The sequence below is a fragment of the Eurypyga helias genome, unplaced genomic scaffold, assembly GCF_000690775.1.
Source record: "Eurypyga helias isolate BGI_N326 unplaced genomic scaffold, ASM69077v1 scaffold27843, whole genome shotgun sequence".
Taxonomy (NCBI): domain Eukaryota; kingdom Metazoa; phylum Chordata; class Aves; order Eurypygiformes; family Eurypygidae; genus Eurypyga; species Eurypyga helias.
In genome coordinates, this window is record NW_010242383.1 from 37,878 (window position 1) to 50,754 (window position 12,877).

The 12,877-nt window shown below is 36.9% G+C and overlaps 1 protein-coding gene across 1 annotated transcript in view; it reads left to right on the forward strand.

Moving 5' to 3' along the window:
- Positions 1 to 12,877, forward strand: part of RGS12 (regulator of G-protein signaling 12) — an 81,861-nt gene that overhangs the window by 32,368 nt on the left and 36,616 nt on the right. The window contains exon 3 of the mRNA XM_010149068.1: positions 5,079 to 5,100. Within this exon, the coding sequence (XP_010147370.1) occupies positions 5,079 to 5,100 (22 nt within the window). The remainder of the gene's footprint in view (positions 1 to 5,078; positions 5,101 to 12,877) is intronic.

The window sequence follows — 12,877 nt, forward strand, 5'->3', positions numbered from 1 at the left end:
AAAAATACTAGAATATTACTCTAATATTTAGGTGAGAAGTACATTTGAGATTGATTATTTGTTAGAAGGAAAATCTAGCAACAATTTATGAGTAATATGGCTTTATTTTTTATTTAAAATGTTAAAACAGTCTATATCATATTTTGAGACATGACCTCCCTTCCAGAGATCATTGGAGTTCCTGGCATTTGTACAATGTTAATGCAGTAATGCAGTTAAAAGGATAAAAACAGTGTATGTAATGTGACTGAAGATCTAGGGACCACTTGTAATTCATACCTTGGCAAAAGGAGAAGTTGCTTCAGGTGATTTAATAAGGAGTTTGAACAAAGCTAGATGCAAGCAGTCGACAGCGATAGGCTTGGTCCCTGAGCTAAGTGACAGAATGTTTGGAAGTTGGCTATTTGTATTCAGTCTGTAAATCTTCAGTGCTTCATCTCTTAAAAAACACAGCAAGTTTCCCAAACTTGTTTGGTATATTGAAGTCATATGAGAAATCAGTTTAGAAGGGTGAGGGAGCTAGGTATGCTTTTCCAAGCTGAAAGGCTTAATAAGAGAGGCTTTTGTAAAATATTGTGTAGTATAATAGTATTGTACTAGGTAAGCCTAACAGATTCTGAAGGCAGCAGTCAGGGAATTATTTGGATGCAGCAAAGAGTTGATGCCTGTATTGTGCTATAGAGAGGACATTTCTAATCCCTTTCTCTCTGAATCTTTCTAGATGCCCAGGAAAGAAGGAAATTTTTCTTAGTCTGTGATTTTGTTATTGTTAGGGTAGGAGAGAGGAATATTTCTTCACTCTGCTTAAAGCTTTTATCTGTCTACATATCAGAAGGAGTTGGAAATATATACATATGTATGTCTTTTTTGACTCAGGCACTCACCCCCATACTATTAGCACAGATGATTTCATGTGGCTCCATTTTGTTGCTAGAGGCCTGGCATTTTCTAGTGTGTCACCCCTTCTGGTATCCCCATCTTTTCCCTTTGTTCTTCTCAAGTACTTGAGTATGCCTTTGGCTTGAATGGCAAATTTTGAGATGGAGAAAAAGGACATTTTTGTGTTGTGTTACCTGCATAGTCTGTATACATGGATTTATTTGCTCAGTGTAGCGTCTGGGATGAGTAAGGTGTTTTGAGGTTTTCTGCTTCATGTTTCTATGCCAGACTTTGGCAGTATTTAGTTAGTTTCCTGGGACCTGGCCCATGTGAAATAGAACTAAGTGGATTTTCTGGATGAGAGTTTCTGTCCACTGAAAGATGCCATCAGAATAGTTTCACACAGTGTGCGCACATCTGGCAGGTTATAGACCATGAAAGCTAAAAGATACAGGCTGTTTCAACCTTATGAATTGTTCTCCGTTATGCCCTAAAAGTGCAGGATACTACGTTGTCTATTCTGGAATAAAAAGTTTATGTACTTACAAAGTATGCTTTCTCCCTGTTAATTATTGTAAGCTAATACGCTTTTAGGTTTGTTGCAAGCAGATCCTGAACATGACATCAAAAAAAAACTCATGGGCTCTTCTGGTTTTTCCACCTAGCAAACAGAGATGATACAAAGGGAAATTTTACATGTTTTGTCTTAATCAGAACTTTATGCTATCTAATATATGCTGATGCATTTGCCAGTTTACAGAGACCTAGAACATCTTGTATGGTGTATGATAACTGGGGCTTACTGGCCCTGGCACTGAGCTCCTCTATTGGATCACAAGGACTAAGATCTTGCCCTGAAGTCTAAGGAAGAGAGTTGCATCCGACACTTGCGCGGTGTGTCTGTATACCTCAGCTGCTAACCCAGCTAGATGAGCAAGCAGAGTTCCCATGAAGAGATGTACTGGAAGACATTTTAGTTTTCCTAAACTAGGTGTATTTTTAAAATGTTGGTATTTTGTTACCACCAGACTCCTGGCATATATCATGGGATTTTTCCTAAACCAATTTGGAAGTCAGGGTAATTTGAAGAACTAATTACAGTTCTTGTCTGGTTGTGAAAGATTCAAGGGTTGAATACAACTAGGCTCTCTCTGTCTCTCTGCGTGATAAATCATATGTATATTCACAAAACGAATACATATATGTCCTGTCATTTGGAATGAAATACTTTTTTTTTTTTTTTTAAACGTCACTATAGCCCTAACTGGCACAGGGTCATGCCCTATCCTTCCTCATCTTTCAGAAATTGCTACATACAGGAGCTGTTCAAAAGCTATAAAGCTTTTTGATACATATGTTTTTTAATAGGCAGTTCTTAGTACATATGTGATAACTGTTAGATTTCAACAAATAATCAAACTTCACATGTAGAGTAGATCAAATTTTGTCCTGAAGAGCCTCCAGTGGTGGTGTGAGCGCTGAAGAATGAAAACCAGCCCCCAATATATAGTGAATTTTTAAAATGAGATCATCATAGTATTTAAAAAAATCTGGTCTTGCAACTTATACCTTTGGACAAATCTAGACAAGTTTCAGCTGAACAGTTGAGAAGAGAAACTGCTTTGTATAAATGTGGACTGCATGCAGTTTCTGGCAGTTTTATATTAAGATTTCGAAGTACTCCCAAACATGTTTTAAACATAGTACTGTTAATTCTTGCACAATGATTACAAGCTTTACTTTCGAGCTGGTTTTGTTGAATTAAGTGGATTTGGTTCAGTTACGTAGATTAATTCAAACACATGTTCTTAAAAGAAATCTTATTCTCTGGTCTACAGTAGTAAACTGATAATGTTTGGAATGTGCTGGGTAGTTTAGTGACACTGTAATGTAAAAAAAAACCAAAACAAAACAAAAAACAAAAAAACCCCACCAAAACCAAACCCCAAAACCCAAAACATATGACATATGTTTGGAATATATCAAAACCGGAGGAAAATTTGAAATATCTTATTAGCACAGAAATAGGTGGTTGATATTTTCAATCCATGGTGTGTAAAAAGCTCATTGCATTAACATATAAAAGGATTGAGGCAAAACTGTATCTCATTGCCCATAGAACTTAAGTGGTACTATTAATGTAATGTTTGAGCTTTTCTATGAAATCACCCCATTTTTCCTTTAAACTGATATTTTACAAATGTTTAATTCCCATTTTTTTCCCAAAAGTAGTTTAAATATTCTTTTTACTATCTTTTTATGAGAATTCTAATAATTTTACTTGATACCTTTCAAAAACATGGATAATTGTGCTTGGTGTTTGAATCTGGATTCCTGCAAGCTGCCAAAGTAAATGACCGTTCCTAAAATGTATATATTTTGAAAGTATTTCTTTTTCTATCTACTCTGTAAACGGATACCATTACTTTGAGTCATCCTTTTCTTCATTCTTTGAGAAAAGACATTGGAATTGTTTATTCATCAGCTGATGTGTAGAGTATGTGAACAAAAAATTATAAGCAATCATATTTATAAAACAGAGTTCAGAAATGTAAATTAAATTTTCTAAAGTACAATCACGAATTAAGTTATGGCTTCTGAATGCGTAATATGCTTGCTAGACTTCTGTGTAAAAAAGAAAGAGAAAAGATGTCCTAAGCCTCACTGAAGAACTGTACCCAGAACAGGAGTACTTTCTGATACCTGAAACAGTGCTATTAAAAGACAGTGAGAGGCCTGGATACACTTTTGATTATATTATTGTGCTTCATGGATTCAGAATAATTTATTTTTGTGTCGTTAAACAAGAAGTTCCATCTTTTTTTTGATCTTTTCCATGAAAGATATATTTGTGTTTATCTGAACTAGTACCAGAGGAATGATGTCAATAGAGACTAGTTTAGAGTTTGAAACTTCCATAATACTTGTATTAAAACCTAGATCCAATCCTCTGCTGATGATGTGAATGATGAAGCCACAATACTTTATAACAAGTGATGTTTTTCAGAAAGTGTTAGCAGTATGAGATCCTGTAGTGAAATAGAAAAGGAGAGAGAAAGAAAGGAGAAGATAATACTATTTTAAAGATTAGTAAAGGTTTTTATGGATTTGGAGGGGTTTATTGCCAAGGCTGGAAAATACAAACTGTGAGGAGATAGCTTTCCCCTTGAGTTGTGTATATATTTATGTTTTTTTCTTCTGTGTATACTCCGTTTTGGAGATACTCTAGGTACATAGTACATTCATCTATAGCTTTCTAAAGAGCAGTGCAAAATAAGAGTTTCTTTTTAACTGTTTAGAAGATTATTTAAAGGTTCAAGGACACTTTAAATGGCCAAGAGATGATTCCCCAAATTAAATCTTTTTTCTTTAATATCCATTAAAAATCAATACAAACGTCAATCTAAAAATCAGCTTCCCTTCTAGTTTTTCACTCAGTTGACTGTCAGGGTGCAAGCTCTGGAGTACACATTTGGAAAATGGTCACCTACAATGAACGTAAGGTCACCTACACCTTACAGAAATGTTAGCTGCCTTAAGGTAATTAGTGATCAAAGTGAGAAGTGTAAGGCAGATAAATGTGTAATCTTCAACATTTCACTAGAAAACTAGTTGTCCTTGAAAATCTGATGTAAAATAATGGTGAAGGTGTTGAGGAGTACATACCTAACTTACTGGAAACACTCTTACATCTTTCTGGCTCTGTGGAAGTCAGAAGTCATCAGCAGGGGAAGTTTTCAGAGTCATCTGACTGACAAAATAACCAGATTTTAATTTTGATTCCACATATGTCCAGATATTGTAGCAATATAAAGTATATGAAGTATTGTTTTCATTTTAAGTCTTTGAAGATCACTTCTTAGGTACTTGCTTTCTCACATGTACCAACCACTTGACTCTTCATCTTAGAAGGGCTGTTGGAATCAATGTAGCTACTCACAGGAGGAAGAATTTTGTCTAGTAAATACTAGTGGGATCAAGTTCCAGGACAGCGGTTAAAAGGCCTGGGGTGAACTTCATGGTGAGGAGGAAATACCTGTGAGAAAGTAACAGCTGGTTTCTTTAGATTTTCCTCTCTCATGTTATCTGTTGTTAATAAGATGAGAAAAGTAGCTAACACTTCAAATATTACGTGAAGCTCAGAGATTTCTAATACCATGAAACTTAAGTAACACTCATTTTTCTCTTTCTTATTGCAGTCAGCAACTGTTTCTGATGGAGGTAAGCGGAAGTTTGTTTTTACTTTCATAATGAAAAAGAATCAGTTTTCCACATTAAGCAACATAGTATGTGGTAAATAAGGTGACACATTACAAGATGAGAGTCCAGAGTTGTGCACAATGGTGTGACTTCTTTGGGATCTGTGCCAATGAAAATATTACGGGATTATGTTCACATACTTTCACTGGTTCATTTGCATAATTTTTTTGGTGGCACATCTCTATATGCACGTTTTTGTTCTAAGTATGCTTCTTCATTTGTAATGATAAAGGGGCAGAGCTAGTAGACTTCCATACAATTGGATGGTAGATAAAATCTTCTCTCTTCTATTGTCCTTTACATACCCTGCTTGCTTTTGAAGAGATGTGCTCTAGCTCCTAGCTTGTAAGCTGTGTTGGTGTACTTGTTGAGGTCAATATTTCTTTACGGTGTGATACATTTTGAGAAGGAGGTAAGTAATTTGATATTTGTAAAATTTCAGCATGGAGCTTTTGCAGTTCTGGAGCACTTCTAAGTAAACTCTTCTTTATGTCACCTAAACTTGTTTGGTTTGATTTTAATATGGCTTTAACGTTTTAAAGGTTGTCCACTCTTTGTTAAACATTAGAAGATAATTTCTCTGAACCTCTGAAGTTAATTGAAACAGTTTTAGTATGCTTCCTTAATGGAAAAAAAGAATTTGTATGGTTTAGGGTGTACAAGAGGTGGCTTTTCTCACTTGTTGTGCTTGACAGGAGTTGGTTCAGTTGATCCTGCAGAGAAACTCACATACGTATTACTACTTTTGCTATTCTTTGACAACAGTAAAAAACAATTTTATTAAATGAAAAGGGGACAGACTGTGTTGCTCTAATTACTGCAGTGAAAGTGAAGAAATATTTTGAATGGTAAGGATAATTTTTTATATTACATGCAAATTTAAATGCAAAATTAGCAATACTATTCACAAAACTCTATCATGTCCTAATTTCTGAATCCTTGTGAAACTAAAACTACAGTTGAGAAAAACAGTACTGTTTTGGTCCTTTTGATAGAGCCATTTCCCAGTGGCAGGCTGACTTTGTCAAGTGTTTTCCTTGTCTGCTGCTGACACAGTGTACTGTTGTAACTAGTTCTGTCTAGATGAGAAGATGGACTCTGTATTGTATGTGTCCTGTCTGCCAAGTTGCAAAAGAAGGAAACAGAAAATAATTGTCTATTCTGCTTTCTGTTTCTAAAATGTAGCCTATGTTTTTATGGGAAAAATAGGTATTTTTTTTCCTCCAAGATGTTACCTGTTTGTTATAAAAATCAAGACAAAGCACAGAGTTGGGTTTTTTTGTGTATGTCTTTGAATTCTGTTCCAGGTGCTGACAGGCAAAGAATGTGATTGATTTTTTTAAACTAAAATGGAGTGTACTTGCATCTTGTTCAGTGTTAATGAAAATTATTTTACTTCTGCTGCCTCTCCAAACTTGGAGATACCTGTTGTGGTACTCGTACAATGGTCAATTCAAGATTTTTGTTTTTCTAGCTGAAATTTATTTTAAAGGTCCGATCTATTTTCAGTTCTTCCAATATGACTTTTGCATTTAATTCTAATACTATAGGTAATTGTGTTTTCACAATTAATTCTATTTAGTTTTGTCAATTCATGAAATCTAAGGGCCATGTAGGCTGCAGAGTTGAAAGAACAGACAGTAGAATCATAGAATCACACGTTGGTTTAGGTTGGAACTGACCTTAAAGGCCATCTTGTTCTAACCCTCTGCCATGGGAGAGGACACCCTCCACTAGACCAGGTTGCTCAAAGCCTCATCCAGCCTGGCCTTGAACACTTCCAGGGATGGGCCATCCACAGCTTCTCTGGGCAACCTGTTCCAGTGCCTCACCACCCTCTCCAGGAAGAACTTCTTCCTGATATCTAATCTAAATCTCCCCTCTTTCAATTTAAACCCGTTACCCCTTGTCCTGTCACTACAGGCCCTTGTAAAGAGTCTCCCCCAGCTTCCTTGTAGCCCCTTCAGGTACTGGAAGGCTGCAATAAGGTCTCCCCGGAGCCTTCTCTTCTCCAGGCTGAACAAGCCCAATTCCCTCAGCCTGTCCCCATAGCAGAGGTGCTCCAGCCCTCTGAGCATCTTCGTGGCCTCCTCTGGACTCGCTCCAGCCGGTCTATATCCTCCTGATGTTGAAGGCTCCACAGCTGGATGCAGCACTCCAGGTGGGGTCTCACCAGAGCAGAGTACAGGGCAAGAACCCCCCCCCCCGACCTGCTGGCCACACTTCTCTGGATACAGCCCAGGATATGGTTGGCTTTCTGGGCTGCCAGTGCATACTGTTGGCTCGTGTTGAGCTTCTCCACAACAAACACGACGAAGTCCCAGTTTTCTGTGTTTTTCTGCTGAGTTGTATGACCTGTTTTTTCAGCTAGTACTGAAGATTTAACATGGACTCTTTTGTCATTGTTAAATGCTACTTAAGAAGGGGAGGGTGTAAGTTATCTAAAAAGCGGTAGTCAAACTGTACTGAATAATATTGAATCTATGCTTAAGTACCTAGAAAGTGGATTGGAAGAAAAATAACCAATGAGTCTGTAACCAGAAAAGGTGAAATGAAATGAATTCCAAGTTCATTTCATTTACAGCTGTGTTGAGTGAAAAGCTCTGATTCATGTCTGAATTACATTTTCAGGTTTCTCTTTTATTGAATATGTCACAGCACTGATCTTTTTCCAATCTTCTCTAATCTCACTAATTCTTTAATAGACCCATAGATTTACACATTTTAGGGCATGCCTAGATTAGAGAAATTTGTACCGGTGTAACGGATAGTACTTGCTTCCCATCCTAGACTAAATATTAGTATTTATACATATAACTAGGTACTATAAATACTGTTGCTAAGTTTTAGTCTAGGAAGGGAAATCTATGTGTAAAAAGTAATTATTATGTGTTTATATACATCCCTTCAGTACAATAGGAGCTGTGACGGCTCTCTGTACATTTTCTGTCCAAGGTCAATGAAGCCTCATGTTCTATGGGTTTTATCACATTAGAGCGACACTGGAAACTATCTACTCCTTGTTGCATTTATTTTCCTTGGTAGCTCAGCTTGTGCAAGGCTGGGATGTTCTCATTAGCCAAAACTGTGCTTTGCAAGACTTGGGCTTTGCACAATAGGTAACATGTAAAAGATGTAGGTACCTGGATTAGTGTTGTTTTCAGAGATGCTGAGCGGTGGCAACTCTTAGCTATAATTGATTTGCTTAATAAGTTGCAGACAATCAAAAGGCAAACTGTAATAATGCTTAGATGCAAGATCACTGTTATAGATCAATTAATCTGTAGCACCTATGCTGTAGGAATAGCAGAAAACATTTTATGTTATTACAGCGATCTGTAATTAGCAGATTTCTCCTGCTTACCATCTCAGAAACTGTCCATTCCGGCTGACTGTAGGAATAGTAAAAGCCCATACACAGTGCAGGCTGTGGCTGATATTTTGGGCACTGTGCTGCCTGTTATTCCAGGGATGATCAGGAGTCCCCAGCTAATGTCTGACTGGCTATTGATACCTAGATGGCCCTGCACAAAGGTAAAACCTTAAGGTCAAAGGGCATATGGTAGAAGTACATCATCATTCATCTCTCAGACGGGTGGGTGGGGTATTTGAGCTATTAAGAATCTCTAAGGTAGTTCTTGCCTGCTATTACCTACAGAGATGGTTCCACAAAGCTGAAGTCTATTATTTCCAAATGCTTAAGCGTAACAGATACTATATGCCTGTCTTTTTCCTAAGATACTACTTTGCCATGGTTTCTACTGAATTTTGGTTTTAGTGTTCATAACCTGGAAAGAATTTTCATAAGGAAAAGCATTCCTAAAGACTTTCTTTGAAAGGAATCTGACATTTGCAATAATCAATAATGTAAACCTGTATTTTAAAAAGTAGCTAAAGAAGGTAGAGCAAAAATATGCAGTGAAATCCAAAATAAAGCAAACCACTACCATTTACACTATAAATACAGATGGATTATTTCCTCCAACAGGTATACAACTTATTTTTCAGTTACATTGGCTGTGCATGCTTGCTGTAGCTGTGTTCCACTGTAACATAAATAATTCAGGTTCCTTTAGCAGCAGTGGCAAAAGGTCTTTTCTTTAAATTATTTATGTAGCATTTTCTAGTGCTTTGTGTTAAGTATACTATTGCTTTCCTCTGCTTGAAGCCATCTGAGTAAAGAATCGTTTTGTTTAGAATGGTGTTAGAGGCTACCAGGAATTGCTGGGGGAACATGCATTAGCTTCCCTTGTCCCAAAGTTGCAGAGGAACAGTGTGCCATACAGTAAACCTAATCTGCACCCAATGGGTTCTGGGACGTTGCAGCTGAACTTGGTATGGATTCAGAAGGATGGCTTTCACTGAATGGCTTGAAGTATTTGATTAAGTGGCACCACAGTGGTTCTTATCAGCTTTATCCAGGTAATGTATTTAGTGATTAACTGGAATATCTTAATTATATGAATGTGTGCATTCCGATGATTATAGAGAATATGTGGAGCTTCTCACAATACTAAAAATTATTAGTGGTTTGAAAAATGTGTATGGATTTTATGAACAAGTGCATACAAAAATATCCTTAATTCAGACTTATTCAGACTTACTGTTTGGTATTTTTTAAACAAAACTTTCACAGCCATCTTATCTTGAATACATTCAAGATTTTAGTTGATTACATGCATGCATTATCTTACGTAATAAGAAAATGAATTAAATAAGTAAACCCAAGACCCTCCACATAATGCATAGATACAAAAGATCTAAAAAATTGTTTTTCTGCAGGTTTTTAGAGAACTTTGTCTCAGCTCTCTATTTGAAGAAAGTAATAATTGAAATGGAATGAGTGTGCACATAAAGTGGAGCTTACTCACTGGGTACGGTGTTTCTTGAACAGAACAAAAATAAGTTTAGGTCCGTGGGATTCGGGATGCTTGAGTTAGGAGCCTCCAGTTACAGGTAACGCAAATGAGTTGGTGCTTGCACACAGCTAAGAAAAAGACAGGCAGGCATGGGAAAACTCCACAACACTGCTAAGTCTTCTGTGCACCTGAGTTGGGGTTTTCATGATAAACTGCTTTGGCATCCTGAGACTCCCGGTAGCTAATTTTCCTTCTTTAAACCCTTAACAAGGAGGCCACTTTGCACATCGGCCTTGCTGTTAGAACCTTTGAGGGTGGGAATCAGGGCTCTATATTTCCTCTAATGATCATCAGAGAGTGCTCATTAGGTGACATATGTGACTCATTGGAAAGTCTTTTTTTCCTTTCCTGCTTTCCAGGGTGGGTGGTGTGTACCTAGGAATGCACGTATTGTGAGTGTTGGGAAACCTGACACTGAACTCTTACACTGGAAACATTCCTCTGCAAGGGGAGTGGAACATGAGTTACGGCATAGTCTTCATTTGAGCTCGATTTGGATAAATTGTACTAGCATTATAGTTGGTAGGGTTTTTTTTTTCCCATCTGACCTTTCTTTTTCTCTGATTTGAAGTGGTATCCCTGCACTAGGCGGAAACTCTTTTAATTGCAACTGTTGATATAACGTGGTAAAAGAAACTGGAATAACCAAGCTTTTTCTGGGTAACAACCTTGTTCTGTATCAGGTTCCCCAGCAGAAATCTGTATAGATTTTGAAAGCAAACTGGCTTCAGTTTTTGTTTTAAGGGATAACAAAGCAGTGCCAGGGTTAAGTATGGATTCAAACAGTGCTTTCTGAGAAAATCTGAATTAGCTAAATAAACCCCACCAGAACAGTGATAGTTTACTGTGAATAAGTAATCCCTTAATGCTGCTTTAGCACTTTTGAGGACCAGTGCCAGTGGCTTTCAGAGTTGTTGGAAATGCAGTCTTATTTTGGGTCATTTGTTTTCATGGGACTTCTGGAGTCGGCGGCATATCAGGGGAGCGAGAACCCGGAGTAGTTTATAGCAAATGTAGCAGTCACTCACTGGTGTAAACACCCAGGGACTGTAATTGCAGTCGGTCTCCCTGCCTGTCATGGGGAAATTGAAGAGCCGTCACTTGATGGGAGGAAGGCGATGCTGACCGGCTAATGACTACTGTGCCTGCCGTTTTGCAATCCCTTCTGAGTCCTACCGGGCTGAGGCCTGTTGGGTTTAGAGTTGAGCGGTTTGTGCGGCTACTCCCTAATTTCCCTGTGTCAGCAAGTAGGTTTACATGGTTTGGTACATGGGATGAGTTTGCCTCTCTGATTTTGCCTGAAAGGAACTGGGAAAATTTCATCATTCATCACTGGAGAGCGCTGGGGATTGAACCCTCTAGGAGTGAGGCAGTATCTGAAACTGTTCTACATATATTAAGAAGTGGGTGTCTATTTATATCCTGGACTGTAAAATAAAACGTATCCACCTGCAGAGTTAAAGCAAAATACATCAGATAATAAATTTAGATATAATTCTTTTCAGATTCACATTAGCTTCTTTCACAATAGTTTCACTGTGGTGACAGGTATTCTCTAATGAAGCTAACAGTTGAGCTGGTTATGCTCTTTCATATGTCTTAAAGGAAAAAGTGAATAAATATTTCTTATAAGAAACGTTGGCATTCCTTGCCAAAAAAATTTAAATATTTAGTATTTTAATTAGCTTTGATTAATAGGACAATTATCAACAAAAGATATTTTTATATCTGGTGTGTGGTTGTAGCCCTTAAATATTATACCTGTTGAAGAAAGAGGTACTTTTTCATTCGTCCCTAATCTAATTCTCTCTCTTTTTCTTATTTTGTTTTATTTTCATCTTGCACAATAGCTTTGCTTACAGAACTTTAACATAATTAATTATTATATTGTAGTAAATATTTCCAAGATACAGAATACATTTAAAAATGAAGTTTCGGAACAATTTTTTTCTTTCATTTTTCTTATCTTTATAACTTTTTCCTCTGTTTATAACTGTCTTTGAACTGTCCTTTTTTTCAAAGTTCATACTTCCAGGGAGGAACAGTAATGTTTTGTAACACAGAATGCAAAGTGCATTTGTAAACACTCAAATGCAAAGTGCTTTGAAATATATATAACAGAAAAGGATACCTGGGGAGCTCTTATAAAATAGTAATTTTGGTGAAATTACTCCTTTCTTTAGTTAGTCCAGGTGATTAACTGAGGAAAATCAACAACAATAAAAGATCTCTGCGAAGAAGAGGCCATTTCTTAGTGATTGTCAATCCAGTTTTCTCAATCAGTTTGTATTTATAGTGAGCCATATTTTTGCTTTTCCATTTGACATAGAATTATTGAAGGTATGTATTTTATTTGAGGATATTATTTTCTCACATCTATTACTGCTAATTTTTCAAAGAATTGAATGTCTGGGGTTTTTTTTAATCCCTTCATCACAAAATCATTCAGTTTGGCATCACTCTAGTACAACCTCTCCTGCCTAAAGCAGGGTCTGACATGTGATCAGACCGGGGAGCTCAGGGCTTTATTTAGTTCTGTTTTCACAATTAATTAAACCTCAGATAACCTCTATAAAGTGGGTATCTGTGAGTACTACTAGACCAATTTTCATTTGTGTAAACTGAGAGTGGTGGTATGTGAATAGAACTCTGCTATATACAGTTCCCTCTTTTACTTAGACCAGCCATTTCTTTCACCTTTTGACTTCTATGAACAAGTGGTCACTTCTTTTTTATTTTTTGATATGTTTATTGATATGTGACAAAGATGACTTGTGGTTAATACTTGAAATTATTACAACCACAGTGCTACACAAGGT